Genomic DNA, 21,989 nt, shown 5'->3' with positions numbered 1-21,989 from the left:
AAACTTGACAGGAAAATAAATGGTTCAAAACCAGCAACCTGTGCCAGCATTTTCCATATTCCATGATAACCTGTACTAATACTTTCCATATTCCATCATGACCTGTGCCAATATTTTGTGTATCTGAGCATCATTTCATTAGCTATAATGGCTGATTTTGCTTTCCCATTAGTTTCTTAGGGCTAAAATTTGGCCCTCTGGTTAAAACAGCACACTTGCCTGAGGTGTGCCGACTTTATACTCCAAAAACGGAGCCGAAAATGTAGCTCCATATTCTCCCGCTCCATGGACCGTCGTAGGCCTTGGCATGGCGTGGCAAAAGCAGAGAGGGGCGGAGCCAGGTCCCGGCACTGAGTTTGCGCGCCTGTGCAGTAGCTCCTCGCCCCCAGAATCTGTGAGTGTGCTCTGCAGGCTATGTGGGAGGGGCCCAAAGCGCGCCGCCCCTATCCCTGGCCGAAGAGACTCCCGCACCGGCCGAGGTGGGCCTGCAGTGGATCTCTCCCCCCTCCCCCCTTCACCGATGCCGCGTTCAGCCTCTCCCTCCCTCCCTCCCCAGGTCTCAGATGCCGCGTTGAGCCTAGCCTCCCCTGTGCGTCTTACTGCCCCTATCCCAGGCCGAATGGCCTCCCGCACAGGCCGGCTGCTGCCGAGTTTAGTTGAAGGTAGGATTTACTTCAGTTCTTTATTTGTTAATTGAATTATTTACTTCAGTTCTTTATTTTTTATTGAATGCTTATTACTTTTTGTGCTGTGTTTTGTGCTTTGTAAGTCTTGGTTCTTTCGATGCAGGTCTTCTCCGCTTCCTTCTATTTTTTATTTGTTAATTAATTGCTTGTTACTTTTTGTGCTTTGTTTAGTGCTTTGTAAGCCTTGGTGCTTTAGGTGCAGGGTTCCTTCTATTTTTTTATTTGCTAATTAATTGCTTATTACTTTTGTGCTTTGTAAGTCTTGGTGCTAGGTGCAGGTCCTCTCAGCTTCCTTGTATTTTTTATTTGTTATTGAATGCTTATTTCTATACTTTGTTTAGTGCTTGGTGCTTAAAGACTGGATCGACTAGGCTTATATTCACTGGAATTTAGAAGAATGAGAGGGGATCTCAGAAACATATAAAATTATGATGGGATTGGACAAGTTAGATGCAGGAAGAATGTTCCCGATGTTGGGGAAGTCCAAAACCAGGGGTCACAGTCTAGGGGTAAGGGTCAAATTTGCCCAGTAGTTGCTCCGGTTTTTTTTGGAACAATTTGATTTTTCTGGAGTATCTTAAAAATCCCCATTCTGCACATTCAATTTGCGCCAGTGTAAGTGAGTTAGTTAAGATTTTTTTTAGTTTAATTTTTTTTCCAAAGGGGGGCGTTACCAGTCATCTATGCCCGTTTTGGCCATTTAAGCCACTTTGCACAGCTAATAGTTGCTCTAAACTAATTTAGGTCAGCGTATGTGGCCACTTGTGGCCGCACAGAAAACCATTGCGGAGAGTTAAGAAATCAGCGCAGGTAGGTACTTAATACTTGACTAAAGAATGTGAATAGGATCAAACAGCTATACAGGACATATGACGAACTTCGCAAAGTTAATTTACTATACAACAGAAGCATTCGTGGAAGCTTAAACTTCAAAAATAAAAGAAGTAAAGAGACGAAACATATTTACATAATTTTTTCAAAATATCCAAATAAAAACAGTTATCACCCCCCCATCAAAACTCCCCCCCCACCCCATCTAAACTCTATCCTCCCCCCCTCCCCCCATCAAAACTCTCCTCCTCCTCTCCCCCCCCCCCCGGCGACCCATCAAAACTCCTCCCCCACCCCACCCTGGATCAAAACTCTTTCCCACCGCCACCCAACATCAGAACTCTCCTCCTTACCCCCTCCCACCCATCAAAACTCTCCTCACTAAACAAAGCACAACCATCAATAAATAAAAATTGAAACTCAAGTCCTACCTCGGCCCGGGAAGTCAGAGGGCCAGCCGGTCGGTGTGGGAGGCCACTCTCCTGGTGCGGGACTCTCTCCATGGCGTGTTGTGACGCCACTCGGTCTGGGATACGGGTGGGACATCGGGTCCCACCTCCAGTGCGCATGCGTTCAGCTGCCGGCATTCTTTTGAGCGCAGGGCCCTAGCTCCATCCCCTAATTGAATTGCCACGCCGCGCCAAGCCATGGGAGAGGCCACAGAGCAGCCAGAATGCAGGGACAACTTTTTGCCGCCGTTTTTATCCTAGGAAGTCGGCGCATCTCACGTGAGTGCGCCAAAAAAACGGTTGGGCCAAATTTGGGCCCATAGTTACTGTTGTCACAGAGCTGGTTTTAAATTCAAAGGCTGTGTATTCCTCTTTCAACAAAGAGAAATGTTCATTTTTATTATAATTTATGAAGTAGTAATGAAATTGTAAGAGCACATGGCTTTGAAAATACAATTCCTGAGATTGTGATTTGTAACAAAAAGCAAAATCCATTGTGACATCTGCAATAATGATCCTTTCATGTTTCTCAAGCAACACGAGTTATTTACCAGTATAAATTTCCTAAATAAATCTTGTTTAAATCTTGCTTTGGACACACTAGTTTCGGGTCAATGGTTCAACTAGAAATGAGAAAACCCAGATTTCCCCACAAGAGCTTTCATGTGTTCAGACTTATAGTTGCAGTCCTGGCGTCACTGCTTAAGATTGGTTTAGTGTACAGCAAGCCATTTTTATATTTGAAAGCTAGCCAAAGCCTTCATTAAACAAGAGGGACACGAGAGTCGAAAATCATTTTTAAAATTACCTGTCAGGTTTTGTGGTTTTCCTTCTCTCCCCGGCATAACCAGCTATCTTGGCTCCTCTACTGTCTTTTTTTAGTCTGTTTAATGCTTCCTCTTTCTATTACTAAAATTCCTGGCTTGGATAATTCTGCTTTGATGGAATCCTCCCTGTCCTGGACCACAGCCACTTTTTCTGGTGTTAAGGTCATTTAAACATTGTCAATAGGATTTCTGCCGTTGGGCAGACATTCAGCACAGGGCAGGGACGGTGGCTGTGGGACTAGCATAGACAGCAGACTCTAGTGCTGGCCTAAATATCTTTTATTCTAAAAAAGGCTTATGCAGTGGCTCATCATGCGATCAACTGCATGTGGTAAGGTGGCCTGTTTAAATATCTTACCGCCATAGTAACTCAATACTAGGAATGCATCAACTTCTTGAGCATTCCAATTTTGCTGGGGCGCAAATGATGGGAAATATGAGCCGTTTTGCTTTCTGTACATGATTTTACTATGAATTAAATATTCTAATTTATACTTCTTGGTTTAGACTCTGTAGACCAGAAATTGAAATTGGGCGACTTATCGCTACCTGTTAGCGCTGAAATCCTGGTGAAAATAGCAGCTGCCACACTAACGCCCTTTTCTGGTGTGAGCCGCCATTTTGGTGAGGGCCTGAGTGCTGGCCTTGGAGATGCAAACAGGGAGCGTGTGACGCCAGTCAGCGTGCAATGCCTAATTAACATCACACTCTGCGAACTTCGACCTTACCGCTGGGTTTAGCGCTGGCTCCTAAGCTTGCTCTGAAAAGCGAGCATGCAGCAGAATGACAGAGACACACACATCTTTCAGTTAAGTTTGCATTTAAGCTTTTGGACTGGATTTTTTTTATTTTATTGAAGTAGTGGCTTAGTGCAATACACGTTAAAAGTGTTTTAAGTGTGCAGGGAGTGCTGTTGGATGCCTGCAAGTCCTCGAATGGTAAAGGAAGGACCTTGTGAATACAGAAAATGCTGGAAACACTCAATAGGTCAGGCAGCATCCGTGGAGAGAAAAACAGAGTTCACGTCTCAGGTTGATATGCGGCCTGACCGACTGAGTATTTTCAGCATTTTATGCTTTTATTTTAGATTTATAGCATCCGCTCATAGAGGGAAGAGGAAGAAGCGGAAGAGGAAGATGCAGAAGAGGAAGAAGCAGAAGAAGAGGTATGAGAAGGAAGGATGCAACCCAGACAACCCCTTTGTAGCCAGGATATCTTGGATGGAACCTTCCACCTGTGGTACCAGTGACCACAACCCCAATTCCCCTTTCAACATTTGTCCCATACCTTACCTTCCCCTCTGTTACTGTCCTCTTGGCTACAAAGCTGAAATAAAAGCCTTCATAAAGCAAACTTTCCAATCCAACTTTATACATCTATCCATTTGATATGACATCAAAGAAATCAACTCATCACCCTTATGCATTCCCTTAGTGACTGTCTTGTATGTGCCTTTGCCTATTCATCTGATGTCACACAGTACTAATCCAGTGGCTACAGCATGGCAGGTGGAAGGATGCTGCCTTTCAGTGGGGGACACTACAAATGGCATTTCTGGGCGACTTTGAGGAGCTGGTGGATGGGAGTGTGAGATCGAGTGACGTGTTTCTTCTTCTTCACTCTCCTCTCTCTCTTCTTGGTCAACCATTGGCTGTGCAGGCTGCATTTCTTGGGTGTGTGAAATGAGGAAGGCACAAGTTTGGAGTTGGGGTGAGGGGAGCACATAATGCAAATAGTGCAGGCAAGGAGGATAACATCTTGTATGCTTTCAGCCCCGCCACTGGCCAAGGACTCAGCCATGCCCCTGCCAAGAATGGCCAGCACTGTTTCCAACAGGGTGAATTAAAGCTAGAAATGGGAGGTGTGCCATCTGTTTGGTAGAGATTGTTGGTAGGTGAGTGGTTGGGCTGGGGAAGGGTGGTGGTGCATTGAGCAGTTTGTGAAACTAGTGGTACAGTTGGTAGGAGACAGTTTTTGAAGTTGCATTCACTGACCTTGAACACTGGTCTGAAGTCATGAAGTTTCTTTGGGCACTAGAGCCAGGTTGTGGAGGCGACACTGCTGTCTGTGACCGCCTCGATGATCTGGTCCCACTTCGTTCTTTCTGGAGGGCCTCCAGGCCCTGTGAATGGAGTACCTCTCTTGCAATACTGACCCCCTGCACAAAGCTGGAGTGCTGTGTGCAAGACAGTGGTGCCCCTTCTGTGGCTTGCTGAGCCATTTGTGTTAGAGCTGAAGCACTCTTAGCAGTTTTCTAGATGCGGAAGGCAATTCAGTTTTGAGTACACAATCCAGGCTGACACTCCCAGTGCAGTACAGAGGGAGCGCTGTTGTTTGGATGAGATGTTAAACTGAGGCCCCATCTACCCTCTCGGGTGGATGTAAAAGATCCCATGACACTATTTCAAAGAAGAGCTGAGAAATTCTCCCTGGAGTTCTGGCCAATATTTAACCCTTAATTAACACCACTAAAACAGAATATCTGGCCATTGTCACATTGTAATTTCTGGGAGCTTGCTGTGTGAAAATTGGCTGCTCTGTTTCCGACATTGTAACAGTGACTAAACTTCAAAAGTACTTCATTGGCTGTAAAGTGCTTTGAGACGTCCTGAGGTCATGAAAGTCGCTCTGGAAATACAAGTTATTTTTTTCTTTTTTTCATCTGGGTCCATAAAAATCCGGCCCACTGCCAGCCTGCATAAGTCCTCCCTCCCTACTCTGACCCCAACCAGCAACCTGCCTCAGAGTGCAGGTTTCGCACAGTGAGTGCAGAGTCTACTAATAGCCCCAGATCATTCCACTGCACACGTAGCCAGTGCATATTGGAATATTGTGGGCTTACACTGATTTCCAATATGCACTAGCTGCATGTGAGGGGTGGCACTCATAAATAACATTACCCTATTTTGTCCAACTGCTTTGTAGGTCCCTGGCGACATTCTCAGATTCAGTTGTCTCTTGCTAGTTTGGTCAAATTCAGAGGCGATAGCAATTTGCATTCAGAGGCTGAATTCAGGTTGTTAAACCAGTTGAGATCTGAACACCTGAGGACTATACTCAGCACCTTTCCTCATCCTGACAGCACTCCCCGAACAAGTGCATGCTTCTTCTAATCCTTCAGTCTATTTCTCATCCTGTCCCAGATTTTCACTTGAATCCCCATTATTTCGAGCATAATTCATAGCCTTTCAAAGTTTAGATATGGTGTAGGGCTTTTTACAGTTAACTTGGGATATGCTGGCCTTCAATTGACAACAAGACAATGCAAAATAAAAATGCTACCATTTTACAGTACTATTATAAAATATAGTTTCATGGTAATGATCACAAAGCAGTAATCTCATCTTAATAACTGTTATAAATTGATCCTATTTCATTGGCTGTGCCTTAAGCACCTTCAATCAGATTATACTACTAAATCATTTCTGAGGATCGCCGATCTGTGAACCGTTAAATATTAATGCACAAATAATCAAGAGAATGAATGGTTCCCCAGATAGCCTGGAGGGTAAGCGAACTGTCCAGTGTGGTACTCAGATAAGTAGGCATCCCTAAAAATGATGTGCTAACCTAGTGAAGCTACAACACAGGACTACATGCAATCTAAACAGTGGAAGCAGCATGCTATAGACAGAGCTAAGCAAAGCTCTACAGTCCTGCCACATCTAGTCATGTATGGTGGTGGACAATTAAACAACTAAAGGGAGGAGGAGGCTCCATGAACAGCCCCATCCTCAATGAGAGTGGAGCCCAGCACATGAGTGCAAAAGACAAAGCTGAAGCGTTTGCAACCATCTTTAGCCAGAAATGCCGAGTGGATGATCCATCTCGGTCTCCTCCTGAGATCCCCACCATCACAGAAGCCAGTCTTCAACCAATTCGATTCATTCCACTTGATATCATGAAATGACTGAGCGCACTGGATACAGCATAGGCTATGGGCCCCAACTACATCCCGGCTGTTGTGCTGAAGACTTGTGCTCCAGAACTAGTCATACCTCTAGCCAAGCTGTTGTACAACAATGGCATCTACCCGACAAAGTAGAACATTGCCCAGGTATGTCCTGTTCAAAAATCCAATTCAGCCAATTACTGCCACATCAGCATACTCTCAATCATCAGCAAAGTGATGGAAGGAGTTGTTGACAGTGCTATCAAGCAGCACCTATTCACCAATTCCTGTTTATCGATGCTCAGTTTGGGTTCCACCAGGACCACTCTTTCCAGATCGCATTACAGTCTTGGTCTAAACATGGGCAAAAGTACTGAATTCCAGAGGTGAGGTAAGAGTGACTGCCCTTGACATCAAGGCACATTTGACCTAGTTTGACATCAAGAAGTCCGAGTAAAATTGAAGTCAATGGGAATCAGGGGGAAAACTTTACACTGGCTGGAGTCATACCTAGCACAAAGGAAGATGATTGAGGTTGTTGGAGACCAATCATCTCAGCACAGTATCCTAGGCCCAAACACTTTCAGTTGCTTCAAAAATAACTTCCCTCTAACATAAGGTCAGAAGTCCGTTCGCAGTTCCTCAGATAATGAAGCAATCCGTGCTCACATGCAGCAAGACCTGGAGAACATTCATGCTTGGGCTGACAATTGGCAAGTAACATTTCTGCCACACAAGTGCAAGGCAATGACGATCTCCAACAAGAGATATCGAATCACCTACTCTTGACATTCAATGGCATGGCTATTGTCGAATCCCCCACCATCAACGTCTGGGGGGGGTCACCATTGACTAGAAATTTAACTGGAGCAGCCACATAAATACTGTGGCTACAACAGCAGGTCAGAGGTTGGGTATTCTGCGATGAGTGACCCACATCCTGACTCCCGAAAGCCTTTCCACCGCCTACAAGGCACAAGTCAGGAGTATGATGGAATACTCTCCACTTGCCTGGATGAATGCAACTCCAAAATCACTCAAGAAGCTCAACTCCATCCAGGACAAAGCAATCCGCTTGATTGACACCATTCTCTCAATGTTTTTCCATGTGCGGGCCCTTTAATGGGTTCCTCGGCCCATTCAAATGTTTGTGCATGTGCAGTTTTTCTCATATAAAAGCTGGTGCACGGCCTGCGCGGGATCTCCAGAGCGCTGTGCACCATGCAGCTTAACAGGAACATTGATTGGTATCCCATCCACCACCATAAACATTCACTCCCTCCATCACTGGCACACCTTGGCTGCAGTGTGTACCATCTACAAGATGCACTGCAGCAACTCACCAAGGCTTCTTCGATATGATCCCCCAAACCCATGACCTCTACCACCTAGAACAACAAGGGCAGCAAGCGCATGGGAGCATCACCACCTCCAAGTTCCTCTCTAAGTCACACACCATCCTTACTTGGAAATATATTGCCGTTCCTTCATCGTCAGTGGGTCAAAAACCTGGAACTCCCTACCTAACAGCACTGTGGGAGTACCTTTACCGCAAGAACTGCAGCGGTTCCAGAAGGCGATTCACCACTACCTTCTTAAGGGCAATTAAGGATGGGCAATAAATGCTGGCTTTGCCAGCGACACCCACATCCTGTCAATGCATTTTAAAAACATATGCTGATTGGGAAGATTCCAAACTCTGTTACCAGTATGTTCCTAAGCTAACTGACAAGTGAGGGAGGCAGCAGACACTCTAAAATTTGATTCAGGCTAAGAATGGAAATACATTTGTCAGGTTTCCCACTCTTGATCACTATTCAGTGGAATAGTGATCAATGGAAAGTTCATGTATGTGTCCTCACCCAATGTTGACAGGCAAACCTGGATGTGATGCTCACATTGGATGATAGTCTGTTGCCACTCAACACCTCTACAGCTGGAGAGTGGCTAGAACTTGTGGAAAGTGAGTCAGCGCCCATGGGAGAGGAGTGGAGAAAACAAACCAAAATTGTGTCTTTCTTTGGATCTTTGATGAATGCTGTGACTGTAATTTAATGTAAAATTAAATACCGTACAGTGGATCAAAGTCACATTTCTTGTAAAGTTTTCTGTTCCTTGCCAATTTCTCCCCTCCCCGATCTTGGAGGTGTTGACTTGTTACGGGATCCACAAGAGCCTTGGCTCAAATGGTCATTAATTAATGTGTGAGCCCCAACACTGGGTGTTGCAAATTATTCATGCAGGAAGAGCATTATCGGCAAGTTCAAGCTAGTCCACACATGCACACATCCAACAAGGATTGGTGGATAGTAATAGCAGGAACTCTGATTGATTTCTCCCAATCCAGGGAAGCTGATGACAGCTCCGTCTAAGATTCACTAACTCAGCACAAGCCAGGGCTGAACCTGGGACTATCCTGCTCTGTTTGGCTCAGCTGTCACTGGATAAACTTACTAAGCCATCAGGAGCTTCTTGTGAAGATTATGACAGGACTACAAAATGAGAACAGAAACACTATACCTTTATTCCTTTCATTCCTGGCAATCCAGAATGTCCTGGCTGACCTGGTAAACCTGGTTCTCCTTCCTGCCCCTATGAAATACAAAAGAAAAGCCATCATTTCACTTCTTAAGGAACTGCCATGATTAAACCAACCCCTTTTTATTCTTTCTTGTCCTTTTAGACTTCATTTTAGGCATTCAGTAAAGTCAAGCAGAATGGAATATCATGGTCAGATTGTGATTGTTCTGGTGCATGCTTATCTAAGCAAAAACTTAAAAAGATTACATGATATCCAGCAAAATTACTGTTGAATAAAAGAAATATTCAATGAATAAGCTATGCTTGTGCCTTACAACCTATGGGTCATGATTGATCTCAGTAAAGTCTAACCACCTCCCCATGACATTCAACAGCATTGCTGAATTTTCCACCATCAATAACCTGGGAGTCACCATTGACCAGAAACTTAACTGGACAAGCCAAATAAATACTGTGGCTACAAGAGTAAGTCAGAGGTTGGGTATTCTGCAATGAGTGTCTCACCTCCTGACTCCCCAATGCCTTTCCACCATCTATAAGGCACAAGTCAGGAGTGTGATGGAATTGTCTCCATTTGGCAGGAAAAGTTCAGCTCCAACAGCACTCAAGAAGCATGACACAATCCAGGACAAAGCAGCCTGCTTGATTGGCACCCCATCCACCACATAAAACATTCACTCGCTCCACCACTGGTGCATTGTGGCTGCTGTATGTACCAGCTACAAGATGCCCTGCAGCAACTCGCCATGGCACCTTCGGCAGCATCTCCCAAACCTGCGACCTCCACCACCTAGAAGGGCAAGGGCAGCAGGCGCAGGTGAACACCATCAGCTCCATGTTCCCCTCCAAGTCACACACCATTCTGACTTGGAAATATATCGTCGTTCCTTCATTGTCGCTGGGTCAAAATCCTGGAACTCCCTCCCTAACAACACTGTGGGAGTACCTTCACCACACGGACTGCAGTGGTTCAAGAAGGCGGCTCACTACCACTTTCTCAAGGGCAGTTAGGGATAGGCAATAAATGTTGGCCTTGCCAGCAATGCCCACATCACGGACCAAATAAAAAAAAGTACTAATCAATCTTCCATGGCATTGGATAGAAGACTAGCGTGACAAGTTTACAGTGTTACCAGTAGGTGCAGGGTGTAATTACAGTGTGACAGGAGGGAGTAATTACAGTGTGACAAGTTTACAGTGTCACCAGTGGCTGGTGGGTGTAACTACAGTGTGAGAATTTTGCAGTGTCACCAGTGGCAGCAGGGTGTAATCACAGCGTGACAAGTTTACAGTGTCACCAGTGGCTGGTGGGTGTAATTACAGGGTGAGAAGTTTACATATGTAGTTTCCATTATAAACATGGACATGGGAATTTATAATGGGAATATGTTGACAGGGAAGAGTAACAGAAACAGGAAAAGATGGCATGGTGCTGCTGGGTCACTCAGTCTGATTGTGCTGCTGAAGAGAGCTTGTTACATTTTCAAGTTTTTAAATAGTGAAACGTATTTAATGGATCCTTTCATAGCATAAAATTGATACACTAAATATTTTCTTTGTTAACACTGCTGCTCACTACAGCTTAAACATTTCTGACACATTTATACAGTAATTAGTAAAATTCTAAACCTGTTGGAACTACTGAATACTTTTTAAAATTCACAATATTCAATGCAGAAATTCAACAAAACTGGTCTTGCTTATTTAATGTGCAGAAATGCTATTTGGTATGCAAAATGTTAATCAGAGTTGGGTTTGGACAGAATAAAAATGAATAACAATTTATATCATGATAAACTGTACAATTATGATTTTTTACCTTATTGCCATATTGTCCTCGAATTCCTTGGAATCCTTGTTCACCTTTTTTGCCCTGCAACATGAAGCAGACTGAGCCATTAATATTGCTATTTTATACATCTGTTTAAACTTTTACCAAATTCCATGACTCAGTAGTTCAAATGGGGAGACCACAGTTACCTGAGTTACACTCCACTGGAAGCACCAGGTTATGGAATCTCCTTTTATTTATTCCCTCTATTATACATTATTTTATCTTATTTAGCTCCCCTTGTGCTGCTCAACATTTAGCAACTGAGAAGAAGGGTGAGCCAATCAACTTTCAGGCCTCTTGCAATGTGTTTTTTGTAACCAGCTGATTTTCCTATCCTTCTCCTTCGAGAGGATAGGATGCTTCACCTGTGTTTGGCAGGCCCTCTTCCAATGACAACATTTTCATTAACTTTTATTTGAATCAGAAAAACATAAGAAATATGTTGGATTTGATCATCAACCTAAACAATGTATTTGTTACATACAATATAAATGATGCCTAAATACTATGCGAATAAATTTGCAAAATATCAAAGTCATTTTGAAGGATTCTAATCCTTCCATTATAATATTTGATCAAAGTGTTGTGCCAATTTTCCTGGTAGGATTTCAAGACACATTTTGTTGTTAATGTGGATCAAAGTTAATTTCTTTCACTGTCGCTGTTGTACCTTGGTACCCATCCATTACATAAGGACAACTTTAGTCACGCAGACCGAGAGTTCCTACAATCTGTACAGGACTCCTTTCTAACTAAGTATGTAAGAAGCCCAACAAGGAAGGATTCACTAATCGATCTAATAATGGGGAATGAAGCAGAGCAGATAAGAGAAGTAAAAGTAGGAGAACATCAAGGCAATATTGACCATAATATAATATGCTTTAAGATAATAATTGAGAAGGACATAAACTTGACAGTGACCAGGGTAATAGATTGGAAAAGCCAATTTTGAGGGGCTGAGAATAGAATGGCAGTGCAGTAATTATGTTACGGGACTAGTAATCCAGAGGCCTGGGCTAATAATCTGCAGACGTGAGTTAAAATCCCACCACGGCAACTGTAGAATTTAAATTTGGTTAATTAAATAAATCTGGAATAAAAAGCTAGTATCAGTATTGATGACCATGAAACTACCGGATTGTCGTAAAAACCCATCTGGTTCACTTTGGGGAAGGAAATCTGACGTCCTTATCTGGTCTGGTCTACATGTGACTCCAGACCCACAGCAATGTGGTTGACTCTTAACTGCCCTCTGAAATGGTCTAGCAAGCCACTCAGTTGTAACAAACTACCACAAGTCACAATAAGTATAAAACCGGAAAGATCACCCGGCATCGACCTAGGCACCGGCTTTGGACACGACAAATGCATACCCAGCCCAGTCGACCTGGCTCAGTCCTCCTCATTAACATCTGAGGACAAATTCCAAAATTGGGACAGCTGTTCCACAGACTTGTCAAGCAAAAGCCTGTCAAGTCATATTCATAGAATCATATCTTTCAGCCAACATACCAGACTCCTCCATCACCATGCCTAGCTTGGATGATGTGGAATAGGTATGGGTGGAGCTATGGAATACCAAGGGGCAGAAAACACTAGTGGGAGTTGTGTACAGACCTCCAAACAGTAGTAGTGATGTTGGGGAGGGCACCAAACAGGAAATTAGGGGTGTATGCAATAAAAGTGCAGCAGTTATCATGGTTGACTTTAATATGCATATAGATTGGGCTAACCAAACTGGAAACAATACGGTGGAGGAGGATTTCCTGGAGTGCATAAGGGATGTTTTTTTTAGACCAATATGTCGAGGAACCAACTAAGGGGGGCAGGCCATCTTAGATTGGATGTTGTGTAATGAGAGAGGATTAATTAGCAATCTCGTTGTGCGAGGCCCCTTGGGGAAGAGTGACCATAATATGGTGGAATTCTACATTAGGATGGAGTTAATTCAGAGACCATGGTCCAGAACTTAAAGAAGGGTAACTTTGAAGGAATGAGGCGTGAATTGGCAAGGATAGATTGGCAAATGATGCTAAGGGGTTGACAGTGGATGGGCAATGGCAGACATTTAGAGACCGCATGGATGAACTACAACAATTGTATATCCCTGTCTGGCATAAAAATAAAAAAGTGAAGGTGGCTCAATCGTGGCTATCAAGGGAAATCAGGGATAGTATTAAAGTCAAGGAAGTGGCATACAATTTGGTCAGAAATAGCAGTGAACCCGGGGACTGGGAGAAATTTAGAACTCAGTAGAGGAGGATGAAGGGTTTGATTAGGGCAGGGAGAATAGAGTATGAGAGGAAGCTTGCAGAGAACATTAAGACGGACTGCAAAAGCTTCTATAGATATGTAAAGAGAAAAAGGTTAGTAAAGACAAATGTAGGTCCCCTGCAGTCAGAATCAGGGTAAGTCATAACTGGGAACAAAGAAATGGCAGACCAATTGAACAAGTACTTTAGTTCGGTATTCACTAAGGAGGACACAAACAACCTTCCGGATATAAAAGGGGTCAGAGGGTCTAGTAAGAAGGAGGAACTGAGGGAAATCCTTATTAGTCGGGAAATTGTGTTGGGGAAATTGATGGGACTGAAGGCCGATAAATCCCCAGGGCCTAATGGACTGCATCCCAGAGTACTTAAGGAGGTGACCTTGGAAATAGCGGATGCATTGACAGTCATTTTCCAACATTCCATAGACTCCGGATCAGTTCCGATGGAGTGGAGGGTAGCCAATGTAACCCCACTTTTTAAAAAAGGAGGGAGAGAGAAAACAGGGAATTATAGATCGGACAGCCTGACATCGGTAATGGGTAAAATGATGGAATCAATTATTAAAGATGTCATAGCAGCGCATTTGGAAAGAGGTGACATGATAGATCCAAGTCAGCATGGATTTGTGAAAGGGAAATCATGCTTGACAAATCTTCTGTAATTTTTTGAGGATGTTTCCAGTAGAGTGGACAAGGGAGAACCAGTTGATGTGGTGTATTTGGACTTTCAGAAGGCTTTCGACAAGGTCCCACACAAGAGATTAATGTGCAAAGTTAAAGCACATGGGATTGGGGGTAGTGTGCTGATGTAGATTGAGAACTGGTTGGCAGATAGGAAGCAAAGAGTAGGAGTAAATGGGTACTTTTCAGAATGGCAGGCAGTGACTAGTGGGGTACGGCAAGGTTCTGTGCTGGGGCCCCAGCTGTTTACATTGTATGTTAATGATTTAGATGAGGGGATTAAATCTAGTATCTCCAAATTTGCGGATGACACTAAGTTGGGTGGCAGTGTGAGCTGCGAGGAGGATGCTATGAGGCTGCAGAGTGACTTGCATAGGTTAGGTGAGTGGGTAAATGCATGGCAGATGAAGTATAATGTGGATAAATGTGAGGTTATCCACTTTGGTGGTAAAAACAGAGAGACAGACTATTATCTGAATGGTGACAGATTAGGAAAAGGGGAGGTGCAACGAGACCTGGGTGTCATGGTACATCAGTCATTGAAGGTTGGCATGCAGGTACAGCAGGCGGTTAAGAAAGCAAATGGCATGTTGGCCTTCATAGCTAGGGGATTTGAGTACAGGGGCAGGTAGGTGTTACTACAGTTGTACAGGCCCTTGGTGAGGCCACACCTGGAGTATTGTGTACAGTTTTGGTCTCCTAACTTGAGGAACGACGTTCTTGCTATTGAGGGAGTGCAGCGAAGATGCACCAGACTGATTCCCGGGATGGCAGGACTGACATATGAAGAAAGACTGGATGCACTGGGCTTGTATTCACTGGAGTTCAGACAAATGAGAGGGGATCTCATAGAAACGTTTAAAATTCTGACAGGTTTAGACAGGGTAGATGCAGGAAGAATGTTCCCAATGCTGGGGAAGTCCAGAACCAGGGGTCACAGCCTAAGGATAAGGGGTAAGCCATTTAGGACCGAGATGAGGAGAAACTTCTTCACCCAGAGAGTGGTGAACCTGTGGAATTCTCTACCACAGAAAGTTGCTGAGGCCAATTCACTAAATATATTCAAGAAAGAGTTCGATGTAGGGGCATCAAGGGATATGGCGAGAAAACAGGAATGGGGTACTGAAGTTGCATGTTCAGCCATGAACTCATTGAAGGGCGGTGCAGGCTCGAAGGGCCGAATGGCATACTCCTGCACCTATTTTCTATGTTCTATGTTTTATGTCCTGTTCCACTGGCAGGACAAACCCACCAAATGTGGTGGCACAGTGGTATACAGTCAGGAGCAAGCAGCCCTGAGAGTCAACATTGACTCCGGACCCCATGAAGTCTCATGACATCAGGTCAAACATGGGCAAGGAAATCTCCTGCTGATTACCACATAACGCCTTCCCTCAGCTGATGAATCACTGCTCCTCTATGTTGAACATCAGCTGGAAGAAGCACTGGGGGTAGCAAGGGCACAGAATTAACTCTGGGTGGGGGACTTGAATGTTCTTCCCCAAGACTGGCTTGGTAGCACCACTAATGGAGTTCTGTAACGAGTAGGGTGGATAAGGGGGAACCAGTAGATGTCGTGTATTTGGATTTCCAGAAGGCATTCGATACGATGCCACATAAAAGGTTACTGCACAAGATAAAAGCCCACGGGGTTAGAGGTAATAGCATGGATAGAGGATTGGCTAACTAACAAAAAACAGAGAGTTGGGATAAATGGGTAATTTTCCGGTTGGCAAATGGTAACTGGTGGGGTGCCACAGGGATCAGTGCTGGGGCCTCAACTATTTACAATTTATATTAATGACTTGGATGAAGGGACCGAGTGTAATGTAGCCAAGTTTGCTAATGATACAAAGATGGGTTGGAAAGCAAGTTGTGAGGAGGACACAAAGAATCTGCAAAGGAATATAGACAGGCTAAGTGAGTGGGCAAGCATTTGGCAGATGGAGTATAATGTGGGAAAGTGTGAGGTTATCCACTTCGGCAGGAAAAATAAAAAAGCAAATTATTATTTAAATGGGGAAAGATTTCAAAATGTTGCAGTACAGAGGGACCTGGGGGTTCTTGTGCATAAAACAAAAAGTTAGTGTGCACGTACAGGAAGTAATCAGGAAGGCAAATGGAATGTTGACCTTTATTGCAAGGGGGATGGAGTATAAAAGCAGGAAAGTCCTGCTACAAATGTAAAGAGTATTGGTGAGACCATATCTGAAGTACCCCATACAGTTTTGGTCTCCTTATTTAAGGAGAGATATACTTAAATATTATTTAAGGAGGGATATACTTGCATTGGAGGCAGTTCAGAGAAGGTTCACTAGGTTGATTCCGGAGATTAAGGGGTTGACTGATGAAGAAAGGTTGAGCAGGTTGGGCCTATACTTATTGAAGTTTAGAAGAATGAGAGGCGATCTTATGAAACATATGATACTGAGGGGGCTCAACAAGGTCGATGCAGAGAGGATGTTTCCACTCGTGGGGGAATCTAGAACTAGGGGGCATATTTTAAGAATAAGGGGTTGCCCATTTAGAACTGAGATGAGGAAAAATTTCTTCTCTCAGAGGGTCAAAATTCTGTGGAATTCCCTGCCCCAGAGAGCTGTGGAGGCTGGTTCATTAAATATATTTAAGATGGAGATAGACAGATTTTTGAATGATAAGGGAGTGAAGAGTTATGGGGAGCGGGCAGGGAAGTGGAGTTGAGCCCAAGATCAGATCAGCCATGATCTTATTAAATGGCGGAGCGGGCTCAAGGAGCCAAATGGCCTATCCCTGTTTGTATTTCTTATGCTTTCCTATTTCTTATGTTATGTACTGACCGAGCTGGCTGAGTCCTGAAGGACACAGCTGCCAGACTGGGCCTGCAGCAGGTGGTGAGAGAACCAACACAAAGGAAAAACGAACTTGACCTCGACATCACTAACCTACCTGTCGCAGATGCAGCTGTCCATGACAGTGCTAATAGCAGTGACCACCGCACAGACCTTGTGGAAACGAAGTCCCATCTTCACACTGAGGATACCATCCATCGTGTTGTGTGGCACTGCCACTATACTAAATGGGATAGATTCAGAACAGATCTAGCAGCTCAAGACTGGCCATCCATGAGGCGCTGTGGGCCATCAATTGTATTAATTGCAGGAGAATTGTATTCCACGACAATCTGCTACCTCATGGCACGACATATCCCTCACTCTACCATTATATTCAAGCCAGGCGGCCAACCCTGGTTCAATGAGGAGTGCAGAAGAGCATGCTAGGAGCAGCACTAGGCATACCTAAAAATGAGGTGCCAACCTGGGGAAACTATCACAATGAAAACAGCATGTTACAGACAGAACTAAACGGGCCCACAACCAACGGATCAGATCAAAGCTCCGCAGTCCTGCCACATCCAGTCGTGAATGGCGGTGAACAATTAAACAACGAACAGGAGGAGGAGGCTCAATGAACAGCCCCATCCTCAATGATGGCGGAGCACAGCACGCGAGTACAAAAGACAAGGCTGAAACATTTATAACCATCTTCAGCCAGAAGTGTTGAGTGGATGAGCCATATCGCCTTCCTCCTGAGGTCCCCACCATCACAGAAGCCAGTCTTCAGACAATTCGATTCACTCCACGTGATATGAAGAAAAGGCTGAACGCATTGGATACAGCAAAGGATTTGGGCCCTGACAATATCCCGGTTGTCGTGCTGAAGACTTGTGCTCCAGAACCAGCCATGCCTCTAGCCAAGCTGCTTCAGTACAGCTACAGCACTGGCGTCTACCCGACAAAGTGGAAAATTGTCCAGGTATGTCCTGTCCACAAAACGCAGGACAAATCCAATCTGACCAATTACCACCTTATCAATCTATACTCAATAATTAACAAAGTGATAGAAGGTGTCATCGACAGTGCTATGAAGTGGCACTTCCTCACCAATAACCTGCTCACTGATGCTTAGTTTGGATTCCGCAAGGGCCAGTTGGCTCCAGACCTCATTACAGCCTTGGTCCAAACATGGACAAAAGAGCTGAATTCCAGAGGTGAGGTGTAAGTGACTGCCCTTCACAGCAAGACAGCATCTGACCGAGTGTGGCATCAAGGAGCCCTAGTAAAACTGAAGTCAATGGAAATCAGGGGATAAACCTTCCACTGGCTGGAGTCATACTGAGCACAAAGGAAGATGGTTGTGATTGTTGGAGGCCAATCATTTCAGCCCCAGAACATAGCTACAGGATTTCCTCAGGGCAGTGCCCTCGGCCCAACCATCTTCAACTGCTTCATCAATGACCTTCCCTCCATCATAATGTCAGAAGTGGGGAAGTTCACTGATGATTGCAAAGTGTTCAGTTCCATTCACAACTCGTCAGATAATGATGCAGTGTATGCCCACATGCAGCAAGACCTGGACGACATTCAGGCTTGGGCTGATAAATGGCAAGTAACTATTGTGCCACACAAGTGCCAGGCATTGACCATCTCCAACAAGAGATCGTCTAACCAACTCTGCTTGACATTCAATGGCATTAATATTGTTGAATCCCCCACCATCAACATCCTAGGGGTCACCATTGACTAGCGATTGAACTGGAGCAGCCACAGAAATACTGTGGCTACTAGAACAGGTCAGAGGCTGGGTATTCTGCGGTGTGTGACCCACATCCTAACCCTCCTAAGCATTTCCACTATCTACAAGGCACAAATCAGGAGTGTATTGGAATACCCTCCACTTGCCTGGATGAGTGCAGTTCCATTAACACTTAAGAAGTTCGACACCGTCCAGGACAGAGCAGCCCACTTGATTGGCACCCCATCCACCACCTTAAACATTCACTCCCTCCACCACCGGCACACCGAGGCTGCAGTGTGTACCAGCTACAAGATGCACTGCAGCAACTCACCAAGGCTTCTTTGACAGAACGTCCCAAACCCATGACCTCTACCACCTAGAAGGACAAAGGCAGCAGGCGCAGTAGAACACAAACACCTCCAAGTTCCCCTCCAAGTCACACACCATCCTGACTTGGAAATATATCACTATTCTCTCATTGTCGCTGAGTCAAAATCCTGAAACTCCCTCCCTAACAGCATTATGGGAGTACCTTTGACATACAGCTGCAGCAGTTCAAGAAGGCAGCTCGCCATCACCTTATCAAGGGCAATTAACATTTAAAATGGAAATGAGGAGGAATTTCTTTTCGCAGAGGGTCGTGAATCTTTGAAATTCTCTACCCCAGAGAGCTGTGGAGGCTGGTCATTGAATATATTTAAGGTGGAGATAGACAGATTTTTGAATGATAAGGGAGTCAAGAGTTATGAAGAATGGGCAGGAAAATGGAGTTGAAGCAAGATCAGATCAGCCATGATCTTATTGAATGGTGGAGCAGGCTCGAGGGGCCAAATGGCCTACTCCTGTTCCTATTTCTTATGCTCTTAATTAGGGATGGGCAATAAATGCTGGCCTTGCCAGCGATACAAATATCCCAAGAATGAATAAAAAAATAATTGGGGAAAAAAAATTGACAACAATATTGGCAAACAATGATGTAGAACAGCAATGAGAAACATTGAAAATGTTGTTCAACAGAGTCCAGGAAAAATATATTCCACTAAAAAATAAGAGCAAACGAAACACTAATGAGACACCATGGATGAATAAAGACATAAGAGAAAAAATTGAGGGTAAGGAAAGAGGCATACACTAAGTACACGATGACAGCAGCAGGTCGGGACCATAAAAGGAGCAGCGACCAACCTCTGGAGCAGTGTGGAGGCCCTGACCTGCATGAGAACACCAGCAGCAGGTCGGGGACATGAAAGGAGCAGCGAGCAGCCTTGGGAGAAGCATGGAGGCATACTACATCAGGGAGCAGCGTGAGCTTGTGTAGGAGGGCGAGCAAAGAGTGACGTCATCAAGGACCAGATCGGTGATTGGAGCATGGACAGATACAACAGAAGCAGCTAGGTTGGGGCGAAGGAGCGGGACTGTAAAGGGACGTGATCAGGGCCCAGGAGAGGCGTGAGTTCTGGGCCAGGGGTCCAGGGGCAGCATGGACCAGCCCACACTGCGATATAGGTGCGCACTAGGTCCGTGCAGCAGAGCAGGTCTCCAGTCGTCTTGGATAATCCTTGCCACTGGACCCAGACCTAGCTCTGTCAAGCCCCGTGTGGTGGCTGGTGTGCAACGGCCACCCCACGTTAATAAAATCCATGCACAGGCATCTTCCACCCTTCAGAATGCAGTTTAGGACCTGGAATATTAAGTCCTTCATTGAAACATCTGTGAACTCATCCTTTTTTGGCATGGAAGCAAGTCATCCTCACTTCGAGGGACTGACTCTGATCTTGAGGGAAGGCAGGGGAGAGCAGGACAAGAGAGAATATGAAGAGATTGAGAGAAGTTAAAAAAAACAATTAGGAAGGCAAAGAGAAAATCTTAAATTAATTATCAACAAACAAAATAGCAAAATATTCTACAGACACATAAATAAAAAAGAAAAGTCTGGATGGGAACAGGGCCACTAAAGGATGGACAAGATAAAATTACAGGCAGCAATAGCGAAAAAACAGAAATATTAAATAATTACATTGCTTCAGTATTTACCAGGGAGACAGATCAGGTGGACATGTCATCGGAAGATGAGATAAGAAACAATGGCTGCAATTTTACTGGCATTGAGAGGGAGAATTCGGAGGCGGGTCCACTGTCAAAATGGAAAAGATTGACAGCAGGTCGGTAGCCTACTCTCACCATTGACAGATCGCTTCTGTCGTCTCAACTACAGCTGCCATCTATTCCATCAGCATCAACAACAACAACTTGGATTTATATAGCGCCTTTAACATAGTGAAAAATCCCAAGGTGCTTCACAGGAGTGTTGTAAGTAAAAACAAATAGATTTGACACCGAGCCACATAAGAAGAAATTATGGCAGATGACCAAAAGATTTGTCAAAGAGGTAGGTTTTAAGGAGTGTCTTAAAGGAGGAAAGAGAGATAGAGAGGCAGAGAGGTTTAGCGAGGGAGTTCCAGAGCTTAAGGCCCAGGCAGCTAAAGGCACAGCACCAATGGTTGAGCAGTTATAATCAGGGATGCTGAAGAGGGCAGAATTTGAGAAGCGCAGACACATCTTGGGGGGTTGTGAGGCTGAAGGAGATTTTAGAAATAAGGAGGGGCGAGGCCATGGAGAGAGTTGTAAACAAGGATGAGCATTTTGAAATCGAGGCGTTGCTTAACCAGGAGCCAATGTAGGTCAGCGAGTACAGGGGTGATGGTTGAATGGGACTTGGGGCGAGTTAGGACACGGGCTGCCGAGTTCTGGATGACCTCAAGTTTACATAGCGTAGAATGTGGGAGGTCAGCCAGGAGTGTTCATCCAGTACTGGATGTCGGACAAGCAGTCTGACAATCTAGAGACCATGGAGGGGTCGAGAGAAGTGGTGGTGAGATAGAGCTTGGTGTCGTCAATGTACATGTGGAAACTGGTGCCTTTTTTTTGGATGATGATGCCAAGGGACAGCATATAGATGACAAATAGGAGGGGGCCAAGGATAGAATCTTGGGGGACACCAGAGGTAACGATGCGGGAGAGGGAAGAGAAGGCATTGCACGTGATTTTCTGGCTACGATTAGATAGGTAAGAATGAAACCAGGGGAGTGCAGTCCCACTCAGCTGGACGATGGTGGAGAGGCATTGGAGGAGGATGGAGTGGTCAACCGTGTAAAAGGCTGCATATCGGTCAAGAAGGTCAAAGAGGGATAGTTTACCTTTGTCATAGTCACAAAGGATGTAATTTGTAACTTTGATGAGAGCCGTTTCGGTACTCTGGCAGGGGCGGAAACCAGATTGTAGGGATTCAAACATGGAGTTCCGGGTAAGATGGGCACGAATTTAGGAGCGTCAACAAGTTCAAGGACTTTGGAAAGGAAAGGGAGGTTGGAGATGGGGTCAAGTGTTACATTTTTGAGGAGAGGGGTGATGGCAGATTTGAA

At 44.8% G+C, this 21,989-nt stretch overlaps 1 protein-coding gene across 1 annotated transcript in view; it reads right to left on the bottom strand.

Annotated features, from left to right (window-relative positions):
* Positions 1-21,989, bottom strand: part of LOC139266575 (collagen alpha-1(XXI) chain-like) — a 463,005-nt gene that overhangs the window by 100,609 nt on the left and 340,407 nt on the right. Inside the window, exons 19-20 of the mRNA XM_070884170.1 lie at positions 11,046-11,099; positions 9,206-9,277 (exon numbers count right to left, since the gene is read on the bottom strand). Coding sequence (XP_070740271.1) covers positions 9,206-9,277; positions 11,046-11,099 — 126 coding nt within the window. The remainder of the gene's footprint in view (positions 1-9,205; positions 9,278-11,045; positions 11,100-21,989) is intronic.

The sequence above is a fragment of the Pristiophorus japonicus genome, chromosome 7 (assembly GCF_044704955.1).
Source record: "Pristiophorus japonicus isolate sPriJap1 chromosome 7, sPriJap1.hap1, whole genome shotgun sequence".
In the NCBI taxonomy this organism is placed as follows: Eukaryota; Metazoa; Chordata; class Chondrichthyes; family Pristiophoridae; genus Pristiophorus; species Pristiophorus japonicus.
The sequence above is the reverse complement of the archived record's forward strand: the minus strand, read 5'-3'. Positions and strand labels throughout refer to the sequence as shown.